The 17814-nt window shown below is 49.8% G+C and overlaps 1 protein-coding gene across 1 annotated transcript; it reads right to left on the reverse strand.

Annotated features, from left to right (window-relative positions):
* Nucleotides 1-207: 207 nt before the first annotated feature.
* Nucleotides 208-11845, reverse strand: RRP15 (ribosomal RNA processing 15 homolog). The gene is made up of 5 exons (XM_078595940.1): nucleotides 11732-11845; nucleotides 9875-10218; nucleotides 9572-9669; nucleotides 7089-7284; nucleotides 208-569 (listed from the first exon to the last, which is right to left on the reverse strand). The coding sequence occupies exons 1-5, from the start codon at nucleotides 11778-11780 to the stop codon at nucleotides 420-422; spliced, it is 837 nt and encodes a 278-aa protein (XP_078452066.1). The 5' UTR covers nucleotides 11781-11845; the 3' UTR covers nucleotides 208-419.
* Nucleotides 11846-17814: the final 5969 nt, after the last annotated feature.

A 17814-nucleotide genomic window follows, 5' to 3' on the forward strand; every position in this document is an offset into this window, starting at 1 on the left:
TTTAGGCAGACAGTGCGAGCATGGTGACTAATAACTGGAGGTTGGGTGGAGTGGCTTATGTCTGTAGGCTCAGTGTGCGACCACTAAACACACTGGTGGCGACTGCACTTACAGGAAGTCACGCCACTGGCCAGGTCACACACACACACGAGCACGTCCGCTGCGCTTCACACCTAGCGATGCAAACACCGTCAACGCTTTTCGCAATGAAAATGTCTCAAAAATGTTTATTTTTTGTTTATATACACAGAACTGGGAAACATGGTAGACCCAACCGAAATGCGAAATGTGTCGACTGTCAGTATTTTAAAACACGGCCGTTAGACACTGTTGCGCAGGTATGAAGTAGATGCAGGAATTGCAGATCTCGCAGTGCCGTACGATGTGGGTTGGGGTGCGCGAGCGTGGCCCCGTGCGCACTAGTCCGAGTCGCTGTCAAGCTCGTCCATCGGTTCCCCGTCTCCTCCACTCGCCGAGCTGACGCTCTCCTTGTCCCAGTCTTTCATTTTGGCTCCCATCATGAAGTCTTCTCGCAGGATGTTCCACGATGGCCCGCTCTGCTCACCCGCCTGATCATGCCACACAAGCACACACAAGCACACACAAGCACAAGTCCACACTTAAAACCGTGTGCCTCTGTTGGGGAAATTGATGTGTCTTTTAGACCAACAGGCAAGGTACCTAACTGGCCCATGTCCACCTGAAGAAAGCTACGACATAAGAGATGTGAATGCTCACCCGTGTTCCATTTTACGATGTCACAAAAATCGAAACCCCCCCATGCCCATAAAACTGAACGGAAGTTTAAACCAAAAAGTGAAAACATTGCTTGGACATTTTTATTACTGCACAGATTGCAGTTCTGACAATTTTGTGCAGCTTGCCGAAATGTATGAATGCGTCTGCTGCATTGAACGGTGCCTGCGAAATAAGCGCCCCTAATCGCAGTATAAACCTCTCCTTTTTTAATGTTTTCTTTGCCTAAAGAGAAAATGAATAGTTTGGTGCCGCCCTTCCTAACGTGGATGTGTTGAATTTCATCGCACACCGCTGCCTCGTCACCGGCCCAGATAAAACCAATATTGATTTGACAGCAGCAACCGCAACGGCCACAGCGGCCACAGCACCAGCAACCACAGCAGCCGCGAACCAATCCCGCTGGGGAAGGAACACATTTGCTCAATTAAGTGACAGCGAGGTCAGGTCCATGGGCAGGGCAGGGCACAGCAGCCGCATTGTGCACGAGGGAATGTCGCCTGTGCGACGGGGCCATGCTCTGCTCACCCAGGGCAAACACCGGCCCACAGCTTTTCCGGCTGCGGCTGCCGCCTGCCCCGCCAGTCGGCCGGCCGGCGCGTTTAAGTCAGTGCTGCAACTGCGGGGGTTGTGTGCCCAATGGTCTGGCTCATCCCCTGTCTGCAAGCACGTGGGCGGCTCCACCAAGATTTTCCAGTTAAATTAAAAATACCTGAGGACTACCTGTTTCATGTTAAACTGTAAATGCCAGTGTTGACTTGTATGGTTCAGTCTGAAGATATCATTCCCTTGAATATTAAAGCTACACAAGCTCAGTCTCAGGAGTGAGCACATACAAGAGTAAAGGGAGTAAACTTTTGCCACTAAAAATTTGCCCACCATTTATTTGGAAGTGCTCCGACTGCTGATGCAGCCTCCGCACCATCGCTTTTAACGGGACTTTCTGACTCCCACCACCTCGTGACTTACACTCGCCACCGATTGGCAGCTCAGGGCGATCGGGGCAGCCCCATGTGTCTGTACAGGGCAGCTGCATGTGTGTAAAGGGCAGCCTCCTTTGTGTAGGTGTTTGGGAAGGGAAGCTTCCTGTGTGTGTGCGTGTTATCGAGAGGGCAGCCTCCTGCGTGGGTGTGTGCGTGGAGAGGCGAGTCTTGTGTGCGTGTGCTAGGAGGGCAGGTTTGTGTGTGTGTGTGTGCTAGGAGGGTAGGCTTGTGTGTGTGTGTGTGCTAGGAGGGCAGGCTTGTGTGTGTGTGTGCTAGGAGGGCAGGTTTGTATGTGTGTGTGTGTGCTAGGAGGGCAGGCTTGTGTGTGTGTGCTAGGAGGGCAGGCTTGTGTGTGTGCGTGTGCTAGGAGGGCAGGCTTGTGTGTGTGTGTGCTAGGAGGGCAGGTTTGTGTGTGTGTGTGTGCTAGGAGGGCAGGCTTCTGTGTGTGTGTGCTAGGAGGGCAGGTTTGTGTGTGTGTGTGCTAGGAGGGCAGGCTTGTGTGTGTGTGCTAGGAGGGCAGGCTTGTGTGTGTGTGTGCTAGGAGGGCAGGCTTGTGTGTGTGTGTGCTAGGAGGGCAGGCTTGTGTGTGTGTGTGCTAGGAGGGCAGGTTTGTGTGTGTGTGTGCTAGGAGGGCAGGCTTGTGTGTGTGTGTGTGCTAGGAGGGTAGGCTTGTGTGTGTGTGTGCTAGGAGGGCAGGCTTGTGTGTGTGTGCTAGGAGGGCAGGCTTGTGTGTGTGTGTGTGCTAGGAGGGCAGGCTTGTGTGTGTGTGCTAGGAGGGCAGGCTTGTGTGGGTGTGTGTGCTAGGAGGGCAGGTTTGTGTGTGTGTGCTAGGAGGGCAGGCTTGTGTGTGTGCGTGTGCTAGGAGGGCAGGCTTGTGTGTGTGTGCTAGGAGGGCAGGCTTGTGTGTGTGTGTGTGTGCTAGGTGGGCAGGCTTGTGTGTGTGTGCTAGGAGGGCAGGCTTGTTTGTGTGTGTGTGCTAGGAGGGCAGGCTTGTGTGTGTGTGTGTGCTAGGAGGGCAGGCTTGTGTGTGTGTGTGTGCTAGGAGGGCAGGTTTGTGTGTGTGTGCTAGGAGGGCAGGCTTGTGTGTGTGTGCTAGGAGGGCAGGCTTGTGTGTGTGCGTGCTAGGAGGGCAGGCTTGTGTGTGTGCGTGCTAGGAGGGCAGGTTTGTGTGTGTGTGCTAGGAGGGCAGGTTTGTGTGTGTGTGCTAGGAGGGCAGGTTTGTGTGTGTGTGTGTGTGCTAGGAGGGCAGGCTTGTGTGTGTGTGTGTGCTAGGAGGGCAGGTTTGTGTGTGTGTGTGTGCTAGGAGGGCAGGCTTGTGTGTGTGCGTGCTAGGAGGGCAGGCTTGTGTGTGTGTGCTAGGAGGGCAGGCTTGTGTGTGTGTGTGCTAGGAGGGCAGGCTTGTGTGTGTGTGCTAGGAGGGCAGGTTTGTGTGTGTGTGTGCTAGGAGGGCAGGTTTGTGCGTGTGTGTGCTAGGAGGGCAGGTTTGTGTGTGTGTGCTAGGAGGGCAGGTTTGTGTGTGTGTGTGCTAGGAGGGCAGGTTTGTGTGTGTGTATATGTGTGCTAGGAGGGCAGGTTTGTGTGTGTGTGCTAGGAGGGCAGGCTTGTGTGTGTGTATATGTGTGCTAGGAGGGCAGGTTTGTGTGTGTGTGCTAGGAGGGCAGGCTTGTGTGTGTGTGTGCTAGGAGGGCAGGCTTGTGTGTGTGTATATGTGTGCTAGGAGGGCAGGTTTGTGTGTGTGTGCTAGGAGGGCAGGCTTGTGTGTGTGTGTGTGCTAGGAGGGCAGGTTTGTGTGTGTGTGCTAGGAGGGCAGGCTTGTGTGTGTGTGCTAGGAGGGCAGGTTTGTGTGTGTGTGCTAGGAGGGCAGGCGTGTGTGTGCTCGGAGGGCAGGCTTGTGTGTGTGTGTGCTAGGAGGGCAGGTTTGTGTGTGTGTGTGCTAGGAGGGCAGGCTTGTGTGTGTGTGTGCTAGGAGGGCAGGTTTGTGTGTGTGTGCTAGGAGGGCAGGTTTGTGTGTGTGTGTGCTAGGAGGGCAGGTTTGTGTGTGTGTGTGCTAGGAGGGCAGGCTTGTGTGTGTGTGTGTGTGCTAGGAGGGCAGGTTTGTGTGTGTGTGTGCTAGGAGGGCAGGCGTGTGTGCTAGGAGGGCAGGCTTGTGTGTGTGTGTGCTAGGATGGCAGGTTTGCGTGTGTGTGCTAGGAGGGCAGGCTTGTGTGTGTGTGCTAGGAGGGCAGGCTTGTGTGGGCGGTGCAAGTCCGGGAGGGGGTGCGCGGCTCTTGGCAGCCCTCCAGCCGGTAATCACTCCCATCTGCGACCCAGCCACGGCACAGGCGAGCCTTTCAAACTCCGTTTGCACAAATATTTGATCACAGCCCACCGAGATGCCAGCCCAGCTCCTCCAGGGAAACGGGGCCGGGGCTGCTCGGCTCAAAAACCCCTCTGTGTAAAGAAAGCAAAACTCAAATCTTTCCAACTATTTTGTTTCTCTTTCATTCTGCTGATCTCTTGTGGAGAATAATAAAGACATACATGCGTGTCTGCTCACCCCCTTCTGAGTGTAAACACAGCACGCTCTCACAGCCTATTGAAACTTTGCTCTCCTCATTTTTCACACACAAATAGTAATTGATTGTTAGCGCAATAGCCAACATGTTTGGTTTATGTTAACATCAGTTCTGTCAGCGCTTCGTTTTCTATTAAGACTGCAGAAATATGGCAAAATTCGATTTAGCAAATACATTTACCATGTAGCATTATTCATATTACCAGACATCGTGAGATATTCTAGTGATCCAATTCTATGGAGGCAAAAGTTCATGGATTGTATTGATTTGTTAAACCCACTAGACTGCAAGGTGGCCAATAGATGGCAGTACAGCAGGTGGGATTGTGAACCAGTCTGTGGAGATCTTTGAATATTGTCTTTGCTCGTGTGGATTCTATCCAGGCACTCTCGTAATCTCTTTGTAAAACACTCCTTAAAATTTCACCAAAAGGTCCCAATGCACGGTCTGCCTGAAAAGTGTCTTAACCCAGGAACGCTTTTGAATAAATATGATAATTTATTACATTAAAAAAATGTAACCAAATTTGGGTTCTAATAATTCCAAACTATTTCTGGAATGAATCGTCGGCTGGATGCATGCATCCACCCACCCACCCAGGGGGACTTTCTACCCAGGCGGAGCCTAAACAGCCAGAATAAGCCGGCAGATACCTCCTAAGTGTTTCTCGGCAACCTCAGTGACAAATGTGGTCCCATGTGCGAATCGCAGCACCGTGCGTAGGCGACCAACCCCCCCCCCCCGCACGGTCACCTCCATCCTCAACTCAAGACTCAAAAAAGTGCCGACTCGCACGAGGAGAGGATGTCAAGCCGTGACGTAGGCTTCTCGGAGACTGGCGGAAGAGGTGGTTTCACCCCATTTCTGGACACGCTGCATTACTTTATGCTGAAATAAAATCAGTCGCGAAATGTTTTTATTGGCTCTCATTGAGCAAAGTCCGTGGCTTCATGCCTCAGCGTGTGGGCAGCACTGCGGCTGAGGCCAAGGCGGCCCCGCAGCAGCTGCTGCTGGTCACCATCAAGAGCCGCGCACCCTCGAGTTGCCTGCACTGTGCTTCCTTGGAAGCCAAATGCACTCGAAATGCGAGGAACGTGAAGCAGCACGATGGGTGACGAGAGCTCGCTGGGTGAGGTGCAGGGCAGCTTCCCTTCCGGCGCCAGCACTCAATGGAAGTAGCAGCAGGCTGGGGGAGGCCCTGGGTGGGGTTTGTCTACAAGAGCCAACCTCTACAACCATAAATCAGAAGCCACCCACCTACGCTGTCCCCCGCAGCCCTCTTCATCACAGACATGATTACAGCCTCTGTTAAGCTCCACAGCCCTGCGGTTGCCTCCGATGAAAGCGCCGGCCGACCGTCAAATCAAACACGGCTTGAACATCAGACAGAGCCGGGCTCACCCAGGATGACTGTGCAGTGAGGCTCCATCCTTGTTTGTTTCAAGAGGTTCTTTAACAGCAGCCCACTCTGGAGGAAACCCGTGTAATGTAACTCTACTTGACTTTGTTGTGAAATGTGACTTAAAGAATGATTGCCATTAAAAGCGTAAACCACTGAACACAAACCTCCACTTCCTGTGTTGACCACAGTGGTGACAGTATGTCTCCAGTGTTAATCTCAGGCGTTTATTTCGTATTTGATTATTTTCCTTTAAGCACACCCCGAGCGTAAGACATTTTGTTTTGGTCTCTAGTTATCATTAGAAAAGGGCAGGATTTATTGTCCTGAATGGTTAGGTTACTATATTTAACCAACTCCCAGTTCCCAGAGCTGAGGTTGAATAGTGCAAATTCCAGGCTGGCCATGGGCTATGTTTGGCTGCAGCAGATGAATGTACTTATGTTAATGTTTTAATCTGCTTGCAAGCAAGCAAACACAGCTCAAGCATTCATAAAAATTGCCAAGTCCCAATAATTTCTGCATTTCGCTGCAAGTGTAAAAGTCGCAGTTTGCTCACGTACCCAGCGGCACGTGCAGCTACAGCGACTAAACACGACACGGTCTCTCGAAGCCCCCCCACAGCGGAGCTCACTCACAGGCAGCGTGTGACCCAGCGGTGCGAGCACTCTCGGGCGCTGCACAAGCCCAGTCCGCCGCATAGTTGTAAGTTGTGTTTTAATCACGAAATGTTACTCAAGCATACATGTTGTCACTGCCTCCTTACGGTTTGTATTATTCCTTTATGCGTCTCTAATAAATACCATTTGGTTTATAGTGTCACACCGCAGATGATGTATAGATGTTTTGTCTTGAAACCCGTTACATGATATGTTCCCTCCTCCGCAAAACAAAAGACACCGCGCCTCTGAAGCACTAAGCATGGGTAGGAGGAGTGGGGTATTGACAGAAAACTCAAACCAGACTCCCCCAAACGAAGCCCGATTCTCATGAACAGTAGAACATCATCTCGTTCAGCCACCCAACCTTGTCACCAAGGGTCCTGGTGTACACCAAACTACACCCAACACGGGACACCCCATCATCTGAACACGTGACAGTGCTCCTGGTGCCTCCAGGGAGCGAATGAACCTTTCTTCTCCGACACTGGTGGCCAGCGTTTAATTCCGAGCGTCTCATATTTTGTTCCCTTCCTTTTTTTTTAAACAACCACAAATATTCCATAGAGAGCACCACTGCAACGAGAGCACATTTTTAACTTGCATTATTTAGTCTACGGGGCTGCTTTCCTTGCCTTTGCGTATGTTGGCCAGGCCGATGGAAGGAGCGGGAGGTGGAGGTGGGAGCAGAGGCTGCCTCTGGGTGCCCCATGCTCATGGAGATCAGGGCCCTTACCTGTGGGGCTGTGCGGCCGGGGCCCGTGCGTGTAAGTGTCGCGTCCTCCTCGCCCCGCAGCATGCTGATGAAGTCCTTCTTGGTGACGGAGGAGAGCACCTTGGCTCTCTTGCGCTCAAGACCGCCGGCTTCTTTCACTTTTTTCCCCATTCCCTTTTGGTGTTTTCGCACAGCATTGAAGAGCGTCACCACGCCCCTGATACAGCACGGGACAAACAAGTGCGTCATCGTTACCACATCGCCACTATTATTATTATTATCATCCGTGCTGAAAAAAAGATTGAAAGATTCCCAGCTTTTCACAGTGACACATCTCTTAAGCATTTTGTTCAGAGTGATGATGATGATGCATCCAAGAGCTCAGCTACGGCTACTGCGGTCGGCGCAACGTTTCAGAGATGAATCGCATTCATTTCACTTCGCGGAAGGTCCCGCGCCGAATGCTGATGGCGTTCTCAAAGAAAAGCAGGACACCTTCGAGATGCGGAGGGGTTGATGGGAACCAGAGCATTGCTCAGATAAATTGTGGAAAAATGTTTGCACTCCTAATATCAGTGCAGTTATACATTATTAATCTTTCCTGCATACTTTTTAAAAATGCCGTATTAATTCATGAACGACAACAGTATATACCATTACAGAAATATCTGAAGCTGCATTGCAGTAATGATACCTCAAGCAAAGTACAGTATTCAATATGAGTTCCATGAAAAGTCCCTTTGGTTAAACGTTTAAAAAAAGCTGAGGAAACCTGCCGACTGTGGTGGGCAGCAGGCCCCAACGCTGTGCCCACCCCCACGTGTGCTACATTTTCCACAAAGTATTTTATATTTACTTGAAACATACCAAAACCAGCTTCAAGAAATCCCGACATTTTTCCATTTTTTTTTCCATCTCATTGTTACGTAACAGATTGTAAAAATGTACTGTCCACAACATCTGAAACTGCAAGTGGCCCCATTTAACAACCAAAACTAACACACCTATTATGCCCCGCTCTTTTATATTGATTGGACATACAACCAAATGGGCACTGCTTTCAAAAGATTCATGTTACGTCTCGAGGAGCCTGTCGGGACCACTTGGCCTTGTCGGGTGAGCACATGATGACTGCGTGCCTGGAAGACCGGGGCTCACCGTGGCTACTTGGCGGCGTGGCTAGCGTGGCATTCCATGCAAACAGGACCATACCGTGCGCTGGTCAGAGAGTTTCTGCATACATTGGGAAAACCTTTCAGGTTTCTGACCAATATTTCACGTGAACCTGAATGCCCAAGAAAAGTGAGCCATTGAACCATCGAAGGCTGTTGTGTTTGTACAGCTGCTTCTACTCCAATCCAGCCGATCACCATATCATCGTCCCACCCACTGCACAGCATCACAGCCAATCGTGGACCAGTTTCCAAAGCAATAATGGCTAGCTAAGGGGGGGGGGGGGGTGATTCGTTTCTCCTTGTCGTGAGGCACGGTGGAAGAGGTCACAAGGGTCAGAGTAGTGTTTTGTAAGCAAAATAGACCCCAAACAAATCCCTGCCACAAGAGTGGATGCCAAGTCACTGAAATGTATCTTATTAGTCATCATCTATAACATACAGTACATATCCCACACCAGCTTCACATACAAGTACTTGCAGGAATCCTGTTGCTCACATTTAACAAATGCTGTGTTTGTCTTCAACCTCCTTGAGTTGAACAACTGATTACTATATACTTTATGAATACAGGATTATATGTCACGCATGTATACAAAGGGCCCTAAGTCAATGAGTACAATCTGACCTCTATATAAGAACAGGTTAACCACAAGCACACTTCACACTACATATGCTATTAAATCAATCCTTAATTGCGAAAAGCATGCTTCAGAACAAAAACACATTTATGAACTTGAAATATGCTCATTTTAACATACAAAGCTTCCTTTGCATTCCTGAGACAAACCCAAATTAACCTGGGGAGGCACTTGTCATTTTGTTTCTGCACAACAAAATGACGATAACGACTTCGCCCACAGTTCAACAGCAGATAAACGTAGGCCTCTCGAAGAAAGCGGCTTGCGGGAGTAACACAGCCTGCAGGAGTGACTTTATTGGCTGTATTCTTTGGTTCTTTCGGTAAAGTTACGTAGGTGAAAAAATAAAATAAAAAAAATACTTGTATTTATTTAACAAAAAATAATCTTAGGTTTTTTCGGTAAAGTCACGTAGGTAAAAAATTTTAAATTAATAAAAGTAAAATAAGATACAAATTAAATAAAAATCACGACGTTTCGGAGGCAACACAAGCTTCCGTCTTCAGGTGGAACCGTCACAGCACGCTTGCTGTATGCTGTATTAATGTTACATTTTTTTACCTACGTGACTTTACCGAAAGAACCAAAGAATATGGATCCTTGCAGTCACGAAAGCTTCAAATCTAGAATTGATTGGCTGCCTTTGCCCGGAGGTGTCTGCGAGGAGGCGGCTGCCGATGCGCCTGCACACCTGGTGGCCACTCTCTGCAGATTGCGCTCTCGGTCGCGGTCCTTGGTGGCGTCGGGCTTCATCCGGCACATCTCCTCCCACTGCTGCTGCTTTTCAATCTGCAAAAGACGTTAAATGACCACTGCCGTTTCATTTTACGCTAATGAGTTTCCACCTGCTTAGAAATAAAGAAAACATTGCATTGATGGAATATCAACCGTGACATTTATAGAAAGCTAACTTGTTGAATTTGTCTGGGTAAAAACAAAGGGCAAATGTAACCAATTCATTCCAATATCGGTTAAAAAGATAAAAACCCGTTACCTGTTTTCTCAGCTTTTCTCGCTGCTCCTTTTCCTCTTCCTTTGCCTTTTCAATGTCTTTGCTTTTCACGAGAATAGCTGGTTTACTTTGAGGTATTTTCTTGTTCAGGATCTTGGCCATAGCATCAGCCCAGCCAGAGGGCCCATCGTCAGTTGTTTCCAAATCGTTGCTCTCATCTTCATTATCACTTGCGTCTGCATCCCCAGCGTCCTCGGCGTCGCTCCCAGCGTCCGAGGCTGCATCCAGTTCCTCTTGGTCCACCTTCTCCTCCTGGTCCACCTTCTCCTCCTGGTCCAGCTCCTCATGATCCTCCTCCTGGTGGTCAGGGCTGCACGGCTTGGGTTCTGCATTCACAAGACAAACGTTAACACTGGAACGGCGCGCTGCTACTGCAATCGTTGACGAATGGCGCCACCCATTGGACGAACAACCACACGGCAATGCCAAGAGCGCCCGTGGTGCGCCGTCCGCATTGTTCGTGTCTAGGGGAGGAGGACGGGCTCGATCGCCTCATCACGCCCCCGGCCCCGTAGCGGGAGTGAGAAGCAACAGAGGACCCCAACTCAGCTACGTGTCGAGCGCGGAACATCCCGATGAAGATGTTTCGCTTTCCCCAACGCTCACCTCGCGTCTTCTCACCTCTTCGATCACCCGCCCCTCTCCCCCTGTAGCCCTCGCCCACCTCTTTTGAGCACATCGGCATTCATCCCCTCATTTGTTTTCTACCCACACCTCACATTCTCTCAATCCCACACATCTCGTACTCCTCTCCCTCCTCCATATTGTCGACTCTACATCCCCCACCTCGTCTCCCCCACCTCGTCTCCCTCACCTCGTCTCCTCCCCCACCACCTCGTCTCCCCCACCTCGTCTCCCCCACCTCGTCTCCCTCACCTCGTCTCCCCCACCTCGTCTCCCCCACCTCGTCTCCTCCCCCCACCTCGTCTCCTCCCCCCACCTCGTCTCCTCCCCCCACCTCGTCTCCTCCCCCCACCTCGTCTCCTCCCCCCACCTCGTCTCCTCCCCCCACCTCGTCTCCTCCCCCCACCTCGTCTCCTCCCCCCACCTCGTCTCCTCCCCCCACCTCGTCTCCTCCCCCCACCTCGTCTCCTCCCCCCACCTCGTCTCCTCCCCCCACCTCGTCTCCTCCCCCCACCTCGTCTCCTCCCCCCACCTCGTCTCCTCCCCCCACCTCGTCTCCTCCCCCCACCTCGTCTCCTCCCCCACCACCTCGTCTCCCTCACCTCGTCTCCTCCCCCCCACCTCGTCTCCCTCACCTCGTCTCCCCCCCACCCCACCTCCTCCGTCTCCCCCACCTCCTCCGTCTCCCCCACCTCGTCTCCCCCCCACCTCACCGTCTCCCCCCCACCTCACCGTCTCCCCCCCACCTCACCGTCTCCCCCCCACCTCACCGTCTCCCCCCCCACCTCACCGTCTCCCCCCCACCTCACCGTCTCCCCCCCCACCTCACCGTCTCCCCCCCCACCTCACCGTCTCCCCCCCACCTCACCGTCTCCCCCCCACCTCACCGTCTCCCCCCCACCTCACCGTCTCCCCCCCACCTCACCCTCTCCCCCCCACCTCACCCTCTCCCCCCCCACCTCACCCTCTCCCCCCCCACCTCACCCTCTCCCCCCCACCTCACCCTCTCCCCCCCCACCTCACCCGCTCCCCCCCCACCTCGTCTCTCTCTTCCTCACCTCACCCTCTCCCCCCCCACCTCACCCTCTCCCCCCCACCTCGTCTCTCTCTTCCTCACCCCGTCTCCTCTCCCTCACCTCGTCTCCTCCCCCCCACCCCACCCCGCCTCCTCTCTCCCACCTCGTCACCTCTCTCTCTCGTCTCTCTCTCCCTCACCTCGTGGATCGTTCCCAACTCCGCTCCTCGTGCTCGTGGAGACGGCCATGTTTCCGGAAGTGAGGGGTACGGTGCGCGGGGAGAGACGGGAAACGCCACAAGGGGGAAACGCGGTCCGGGTTTTTAGGTTCCGGGTCTCGTTGGTCGGGCTTGGTGCAATACGAAATCGTCCGTTCTCGAATCTGCCCCCCCCCCCCGCCTTATTGGGGCTTTCCCCCTTAGCCTTGTCTAAATCAATGTGCACGAACTACATTGCGATGAGAATGGGGTATTTTTCCTTCCCCATAAGTATTGGAAACCCGGTGAACGGAGGCCAAACAGTAGATTGCCTCAGGTAGAATGTTCTTGTCATTCATTGCACATTGCTCCATTGCGTATTCTGTGTTGCGTGTTATTAATTGTGCATTGTGTTTTCCTGTGTATGGTTTTATGGGAGGTGGTTGCAATAACACGGCGTTCTGGCCTCTACAGGGCAAAGATAAATCATTCGCTTTGCTTTGCCTGAATTTGTATGTGAACCTATGGTGGTGTGTGCGAAATGCCAAGGTTCTATTTGACTTTATTGGCAGTGCCTTGATGTAATTCGGTTTGTAAGCCAAGCTCTGAATTTGTGTTGTTGCCGCTGCTGTGGCAGTGTTAAAGCACAGCATAGCAAACAATATTCGGCATTATCACAAAGGGACATTAACACACAAGACCGCATAATGAATCATGGACAATTCAGCTTTGTAACAGCCAAATACGGGTTCAATAACCGTGTTGATTGCAGGAGCAACAACGCCTGCAGGAGTGGCTTGATTGGCTGTATTCTTTGGTTCTTTCGGTAAAGTCACGTAGGTGAACAAATTAAAAAAAAAGTAAATACATTGCGATTTAAAGCTTTCGTGACTGTAGGGATTCATCTTCTTGGTTCTTTCGGTAAAGTCACGTAGAAGGGAAGTAATTAAATAATAAAAATAAAACATAAATAGTCGCTCCAAGCCTGGAGCGTGACATTCAGACTGTCTACTTGACAGACCTGTTCTCCACCTGAAGACGACTGCTTGCGTTGTGGCCGAAACGTCGTGAGAATTATTTTATTATGTTTTATTTTTATTATTTTATTACTTCCCTTCTACGTGACTTTACCGAAAGATCCAAGAAGAAAAAAGTAAATACATTTATTTACAAATAAATTTATAAATAAATATATACATTTTTTTCTTTTTTCACCTCCATGACTTTACCGAAAGAACCAAAGAATATGGATCCTTGCAGTCACGAAACTTCAAATCTAGAGTGGATTTGAAGAGTTGATTGGCTGCCTTTGCCCGGAGGTGTCTCCGAGTAGGTGGAGGCTGCCGATGCGTCTGCACACCTGGTGGTGCCTTGCGGAGTTGTATACTATCTTTTGCTTTGTTGGTGTGGATTGTGGATAACACAAAGTATTCAGTGAAAGATTATTTAGTTCCATCAGGCTGGCAAGCATTGATCCATGAGATAAAATTAACTTACGGCACTCATGTTTTATTATTATTTCGTGCTGAGAAACACCCTTTTCCGATAACAGTTATATTTTGAGCTCTTTTATCGAAGTTGTGGCCATGTGGGAATCCCTTTGCAGTGTCAACACCACCAGTACATTTGAGGATACCCATAAACAGAATCCTTCCCTTTAAAGGCTGTAACAATCACAGAAAACCAGACACCAGACACTTCCACAGCCTCGTGACATCAAACAAACGCCAGACACACCATGCCCTGCCATCAGACATGTGCCACTGATACAAAAAAAACACCAGAAAAAAACAGTCCCAAAGATACAATTAATATTGAGCATACTGACACCAGGCTTGTTAATAAACAGACATCTCATAAATAACAGGCAGATAAATCCCACCAACTTACAACGTCTCACTGACACCAGACATATATCCCGCCGACACCAAAGAGACACATCCCAAGGACTCCCAGCAAGTGGCGTGAGTGGCTGAGAGGTGAGCTGCTCCACGAGCTCCATGAGCCCAATGGAGCCGAGATCGAGCCCCCCCCCCCCCCACACACAGTACTGGGCCACTCCGGTTGGCTGATGGATAGAATGAGGCCAACGACGGATCCCAGACTGATACAAGCAAAGCGAGTAATTTCAATAATTTGCATTTGCAAGCACAAAATTGCAATTGACGGGTGGCAGAGCTTTTTCCCAGGTGAATAAAGACACGATTTCCATCAGCGTGCTGCCCGCTCTGCTCCTGTCCTGCCAATCGGTGGGGCCCTAATGGGTCTGGCCCTGAGTGGGGCTTGCCATTGTAACATGGGCTAATTACTGTGACCCTTGCACCATTAACCATTACGTGAATAGGTATTTCTTTTTTAATAGACCAACAATGCATTTAATTTATATCACATTATGCAAATGTTAAATATACATATTATGAAGTAACATACACACGTTGAATACAATTTAATCGCATTAAATATACAATTGCTCTCACGAAACCAGTGTTTGCACGTGCACACGATGGATGCGCAGTGAACGTGGCCACTGTGTAAGAGAAGTCGCTGTATTGGAGTCGGGGTTGGGTGGCTGATGTAATGCGCAGTTGTGAGCCCATGGCGCCCTCTTACACGTTGTATGTATGTTGAACTTATTTCGTACCGTACGCAGTCAGCCGTACTAATCGTAGGGGGAAGGACAACAAACTAAACACAAAAAGCAGTTACAGTATAAAGAAATGAGTTTGTTAATCTAGGCGATTTAAAAGTGCATCGCTCCTCCAGTGACTTCCGAATATCGGAATGCAGAACTGTCCAGACGGCCGCGGAAGCGCGTCTGAAAGCGACAAAAAAAGTGAAATGCTTTGGTCTCACGAGCTGAAATGCAACGTGCAGACGTGCGGAGTCGGTTGGTGCACGCAAGGCAAGCGTGGCCGCGTGTGTGGGGGGGGGGTGTTGGAACACTCGGTGCTCCAAGCGCCGAGATGATGGATGGAGGAGCTCCCTCCTGACGTCGGTGCACGCATCCCAAAGCGGCTCCACCAGTGCCTCAAATTTACGCAGACAAATTGATGTCTGGGGAGAAAGTCAGTTATATTATATGCACATAACGTCGCTCAAATTTGCAGTGCTTGGCATATGGTTTTATGATGGCAGGGGGCAGGGGCAGGCATGATGGGTTGTAGATAATTTATGTTTTATTGTGCTGCTGTTAAAATAGTTTTAAAATCACAGGACATGTGAAATGCTGAGCAGCCATTTTCTAGGCACTGATGCGTGTCTCGTGTAATATTGTCTTTGCCTTCTGTGATCTACTGCTCTCTCTGCTACCTGGTTTTTTTCCCCTCTTCTCGACATCAGGAAGTCACTTATATATACAGGACCCATACACATGCAGTGTGCACAGTTTATCACCGTGTGCTGTGTCAATGCACGTAGAGTATGATGTTTTATTGTTACGGTTTCAGTGATCACACAGTTTGATTACAGAAAAAAATATAACAGCACGATGGTTTCCTGCTCGAGGACAGACACGTGGGTTATCGCTTCGTAAATGCAAAGCGTATACGCCATATACTCCTATGTACGTACAAAGTTGAATCATCCCTGTGTTAGTGACTAATATATTAGTGATTCTCAAACGCTCTAATGTTGATGGGCATCAATATTTTAGGGCAAGGAAGAGAACATTTTCACATTATTTGCTTCAACAAAGCATATCATCGGTGTACAATCTGTGGCTGAAGAGGGCATGGCATGTTTCGTGGCAGGGTATGGTATAATAATTTCAACTTGTAACGCGCACAGCATTCGCTCGCTCTCGAAGAGAAAGAGAGAACGTCTCAGAGGCGCGAGGAATCACAGACTAGCAGGAAAAGAAGCCACGTGGGCACCCGGCGCCAATTCACCCGTCCCCCCAAGGTCTGAGGTCCTCGATATATTAAGGTGTTATCGTACAATTATAATCAGTGACTTAAAGCTTTCGTGACTGCAGGAATTCATATTCTTTGGTTCTTTCGGTAAAGTCACGTAGATAGGTTCAGATTAATAAAAATAAAGTAAGCAAAAATACATTAATCGTAACCTATCTACGTGACTTTACCGAAAGACCCAAAGAATAATTATAATCAGTGTTTACCTTGTTGAAACCCACGCGAGCTCGGGAGCAACATTCTGTCCCATACAGACGGAGTCCACATTTGCTGTACCACCTCCTGGTGAGCCATGGTTGGGCACCTCGCCCACAGGAAGGCAGCTTCACAAGTCCACAGTGCTGTATTACAGGCGTGCACCACCGCTGCCCAGCTACTTGGCAGTTCCAAGAATAAAAATGCAGGTATCTATCATATGCTAAACCAGGACTAGTTATTCACATACATTCTAAATTGTTCAAATGCAGGTTGATGGGATAAAATATAGCAGCTTCTATGTTGCAATCTATACTCTTTTTTTCATTAACGCAACGCAAATCTTTTTTGAGCCATGTATAAAAAGTGTACACCATGAAAGTGCACAGTTATCAAGGCTGAATAAAACCTGCATTAATTTATGATTCCTGTACGGCACCTTAACTCACGCGATTTAAACCCCAGCAGGAGGCAGTGCGAAACAAAGTGAGCACCGAGGCGTGGGCGCGGTGGTAGTACGAGGATGAGGCGCCAACGAAGCCACCCTGCGCTCAGTCCGTGCACCCATGTCACCTGGAGGTGCCTTGAGTCTTCTCAGCGCTCGACGCAGGAGGGCAGGGCATGAGTGTGGCCACAGCAGGGCACTGCCACTTCAAATGGAGCCTCTGATTTCACACCCTATTAACTTGAGGCCTGCTAAGGTTAATGCCGTCCCCTGTAACGTGCCCAAAGAAAAATATTAATACATTCTTCCTGTGATTCTGCAGCACCTGGTATGTCCTTCCAAATTGAGCGCTAATGGAACCACTCTTCCATTTAGCCCCAGAGCCGAGTGTGGAAAATCTCAGCGGACGGCTCTTGTAGAGTACGCTGACCTCACTTATCATTTTAGGGGGGAGCTGGAGTGACTTGGTTAATTTTATCAGCCAGATTTGATCCTCCCACGTGTCCATTCTGCACTTTCCGCAGGCCCATTGCAGCCATCATTCCACTCACGCCGCAGCACTGCCAGGGCAGTCAGGAGTTGCGTGAACGCCTCCGTATTGTTTAAACCTCTTATATTCACTCCCAGAATTATTCTACATTTCTATTTCCAAATGATTCTGATGCCTTCTTAATCGTGACGTGAAAGCATGATAGATGAAATAATAAACGGAATTAAATATCTCGTCAAGACTGTGCCATTGGCTATGAGACAATTATAAAACATGAATTTTGTTGAGCATATTTGAAAAATAACTGAATATAATGAGCAGGAAATGAAAATGAATACGTTTGCATTGACAATGACAGAAGGGGTGGCATGGGGATGAAGATGCATCGGTGTTAGGAGTACCTTGCACCACGGTAGCGAGATGTTAACTCCCTCGCCTGGTATGAAGGAGGTCGTGGGTTCGATCCCTATCCTGACGCCTGCTGTATACCTGGAGTCTGCATCTTCTTACTCCCCGTTGTCGCATGGGTGTTTCTCCGAGTTTTCCCTCCACGTTTAGAAACACGCGTTTAGAGTATTTGACAGCTGTATATTTCCACGTAATGAGCCACTTCGTTTAGGTATCATTTGTGGCCAGGTCGCTTCTGAAAAAGAGCTATATAGCTCAGTGGGGCCTTTCCTGGTTAAAAGGTAAAAAGTAAGAGTCTGAGCTGGGCACGACTCGTGTCTTGAGGAAGGGGCGCGCTGCCCTGGCACCCAGGCAGTGACCGCGACGGGCATCTTACTCATTCCATTCTTGATCACATGGCAGCCGTCGCTTGCAATCGCAGTGTCACCAAGCACAACCCATGCTGCTGTTCTCCTTTTTGTTTTTACATGTCAGCTACTACCACCCAGCGCATGATTGTAAGCAGCAAACATGATAAAGCAGTGTCTTCGATAAATCTTACTTATGGAGCGGGCGAACTGGCTCTGCTTATCTGTAATGTGCAGCATGGCAGGGATAAAGTACCGCAACATTTTGCTGGATTGACGCACACAACCGG

The sequence above is a fragment of the Lampetra planeri genome, chromosome 7 (assembly GCF_965212315.1).
Source record: "Lampetra planeri chromosome 7, kcLamPlan1.2.h2, whole genome shotgun sequence".
NCBI classification, from domain to species: Eukaryota; Metazoa; Chordata; class Hyperoartia; order Petromyzontiformes; family Petromyzontidae; genus Lampetra; species Lampetra planeri.

What these genes read in the sequence shown, in the direction of transcription:
- RRP15 (XM_078595940.1), bottom strand. Translation starts at nt 11,780, where the DNA reads ATGGCCGTCTCCACGAGCACGAGGAGCGGAGTTGGGAACGATCCACGA. An exon ending in AGTTGGGAACGATCCACGAG is followed by an intron (nt 10,219 to 11,731) that starts GTGAGGGAGAGA and finishes TTGTGAATGCAG; the next exon opens with AACCCAAGCCGTGCAGCCCT. An exon ending in CCGGCCGCACAGCCCCACAG is followed by an intron (nt 570 to 7,088) that starts GTAAGGGCCCTG and finishes TGGCATGATCAG; the next exon opens with GCGGGTGAGCAGAGCGGGCC.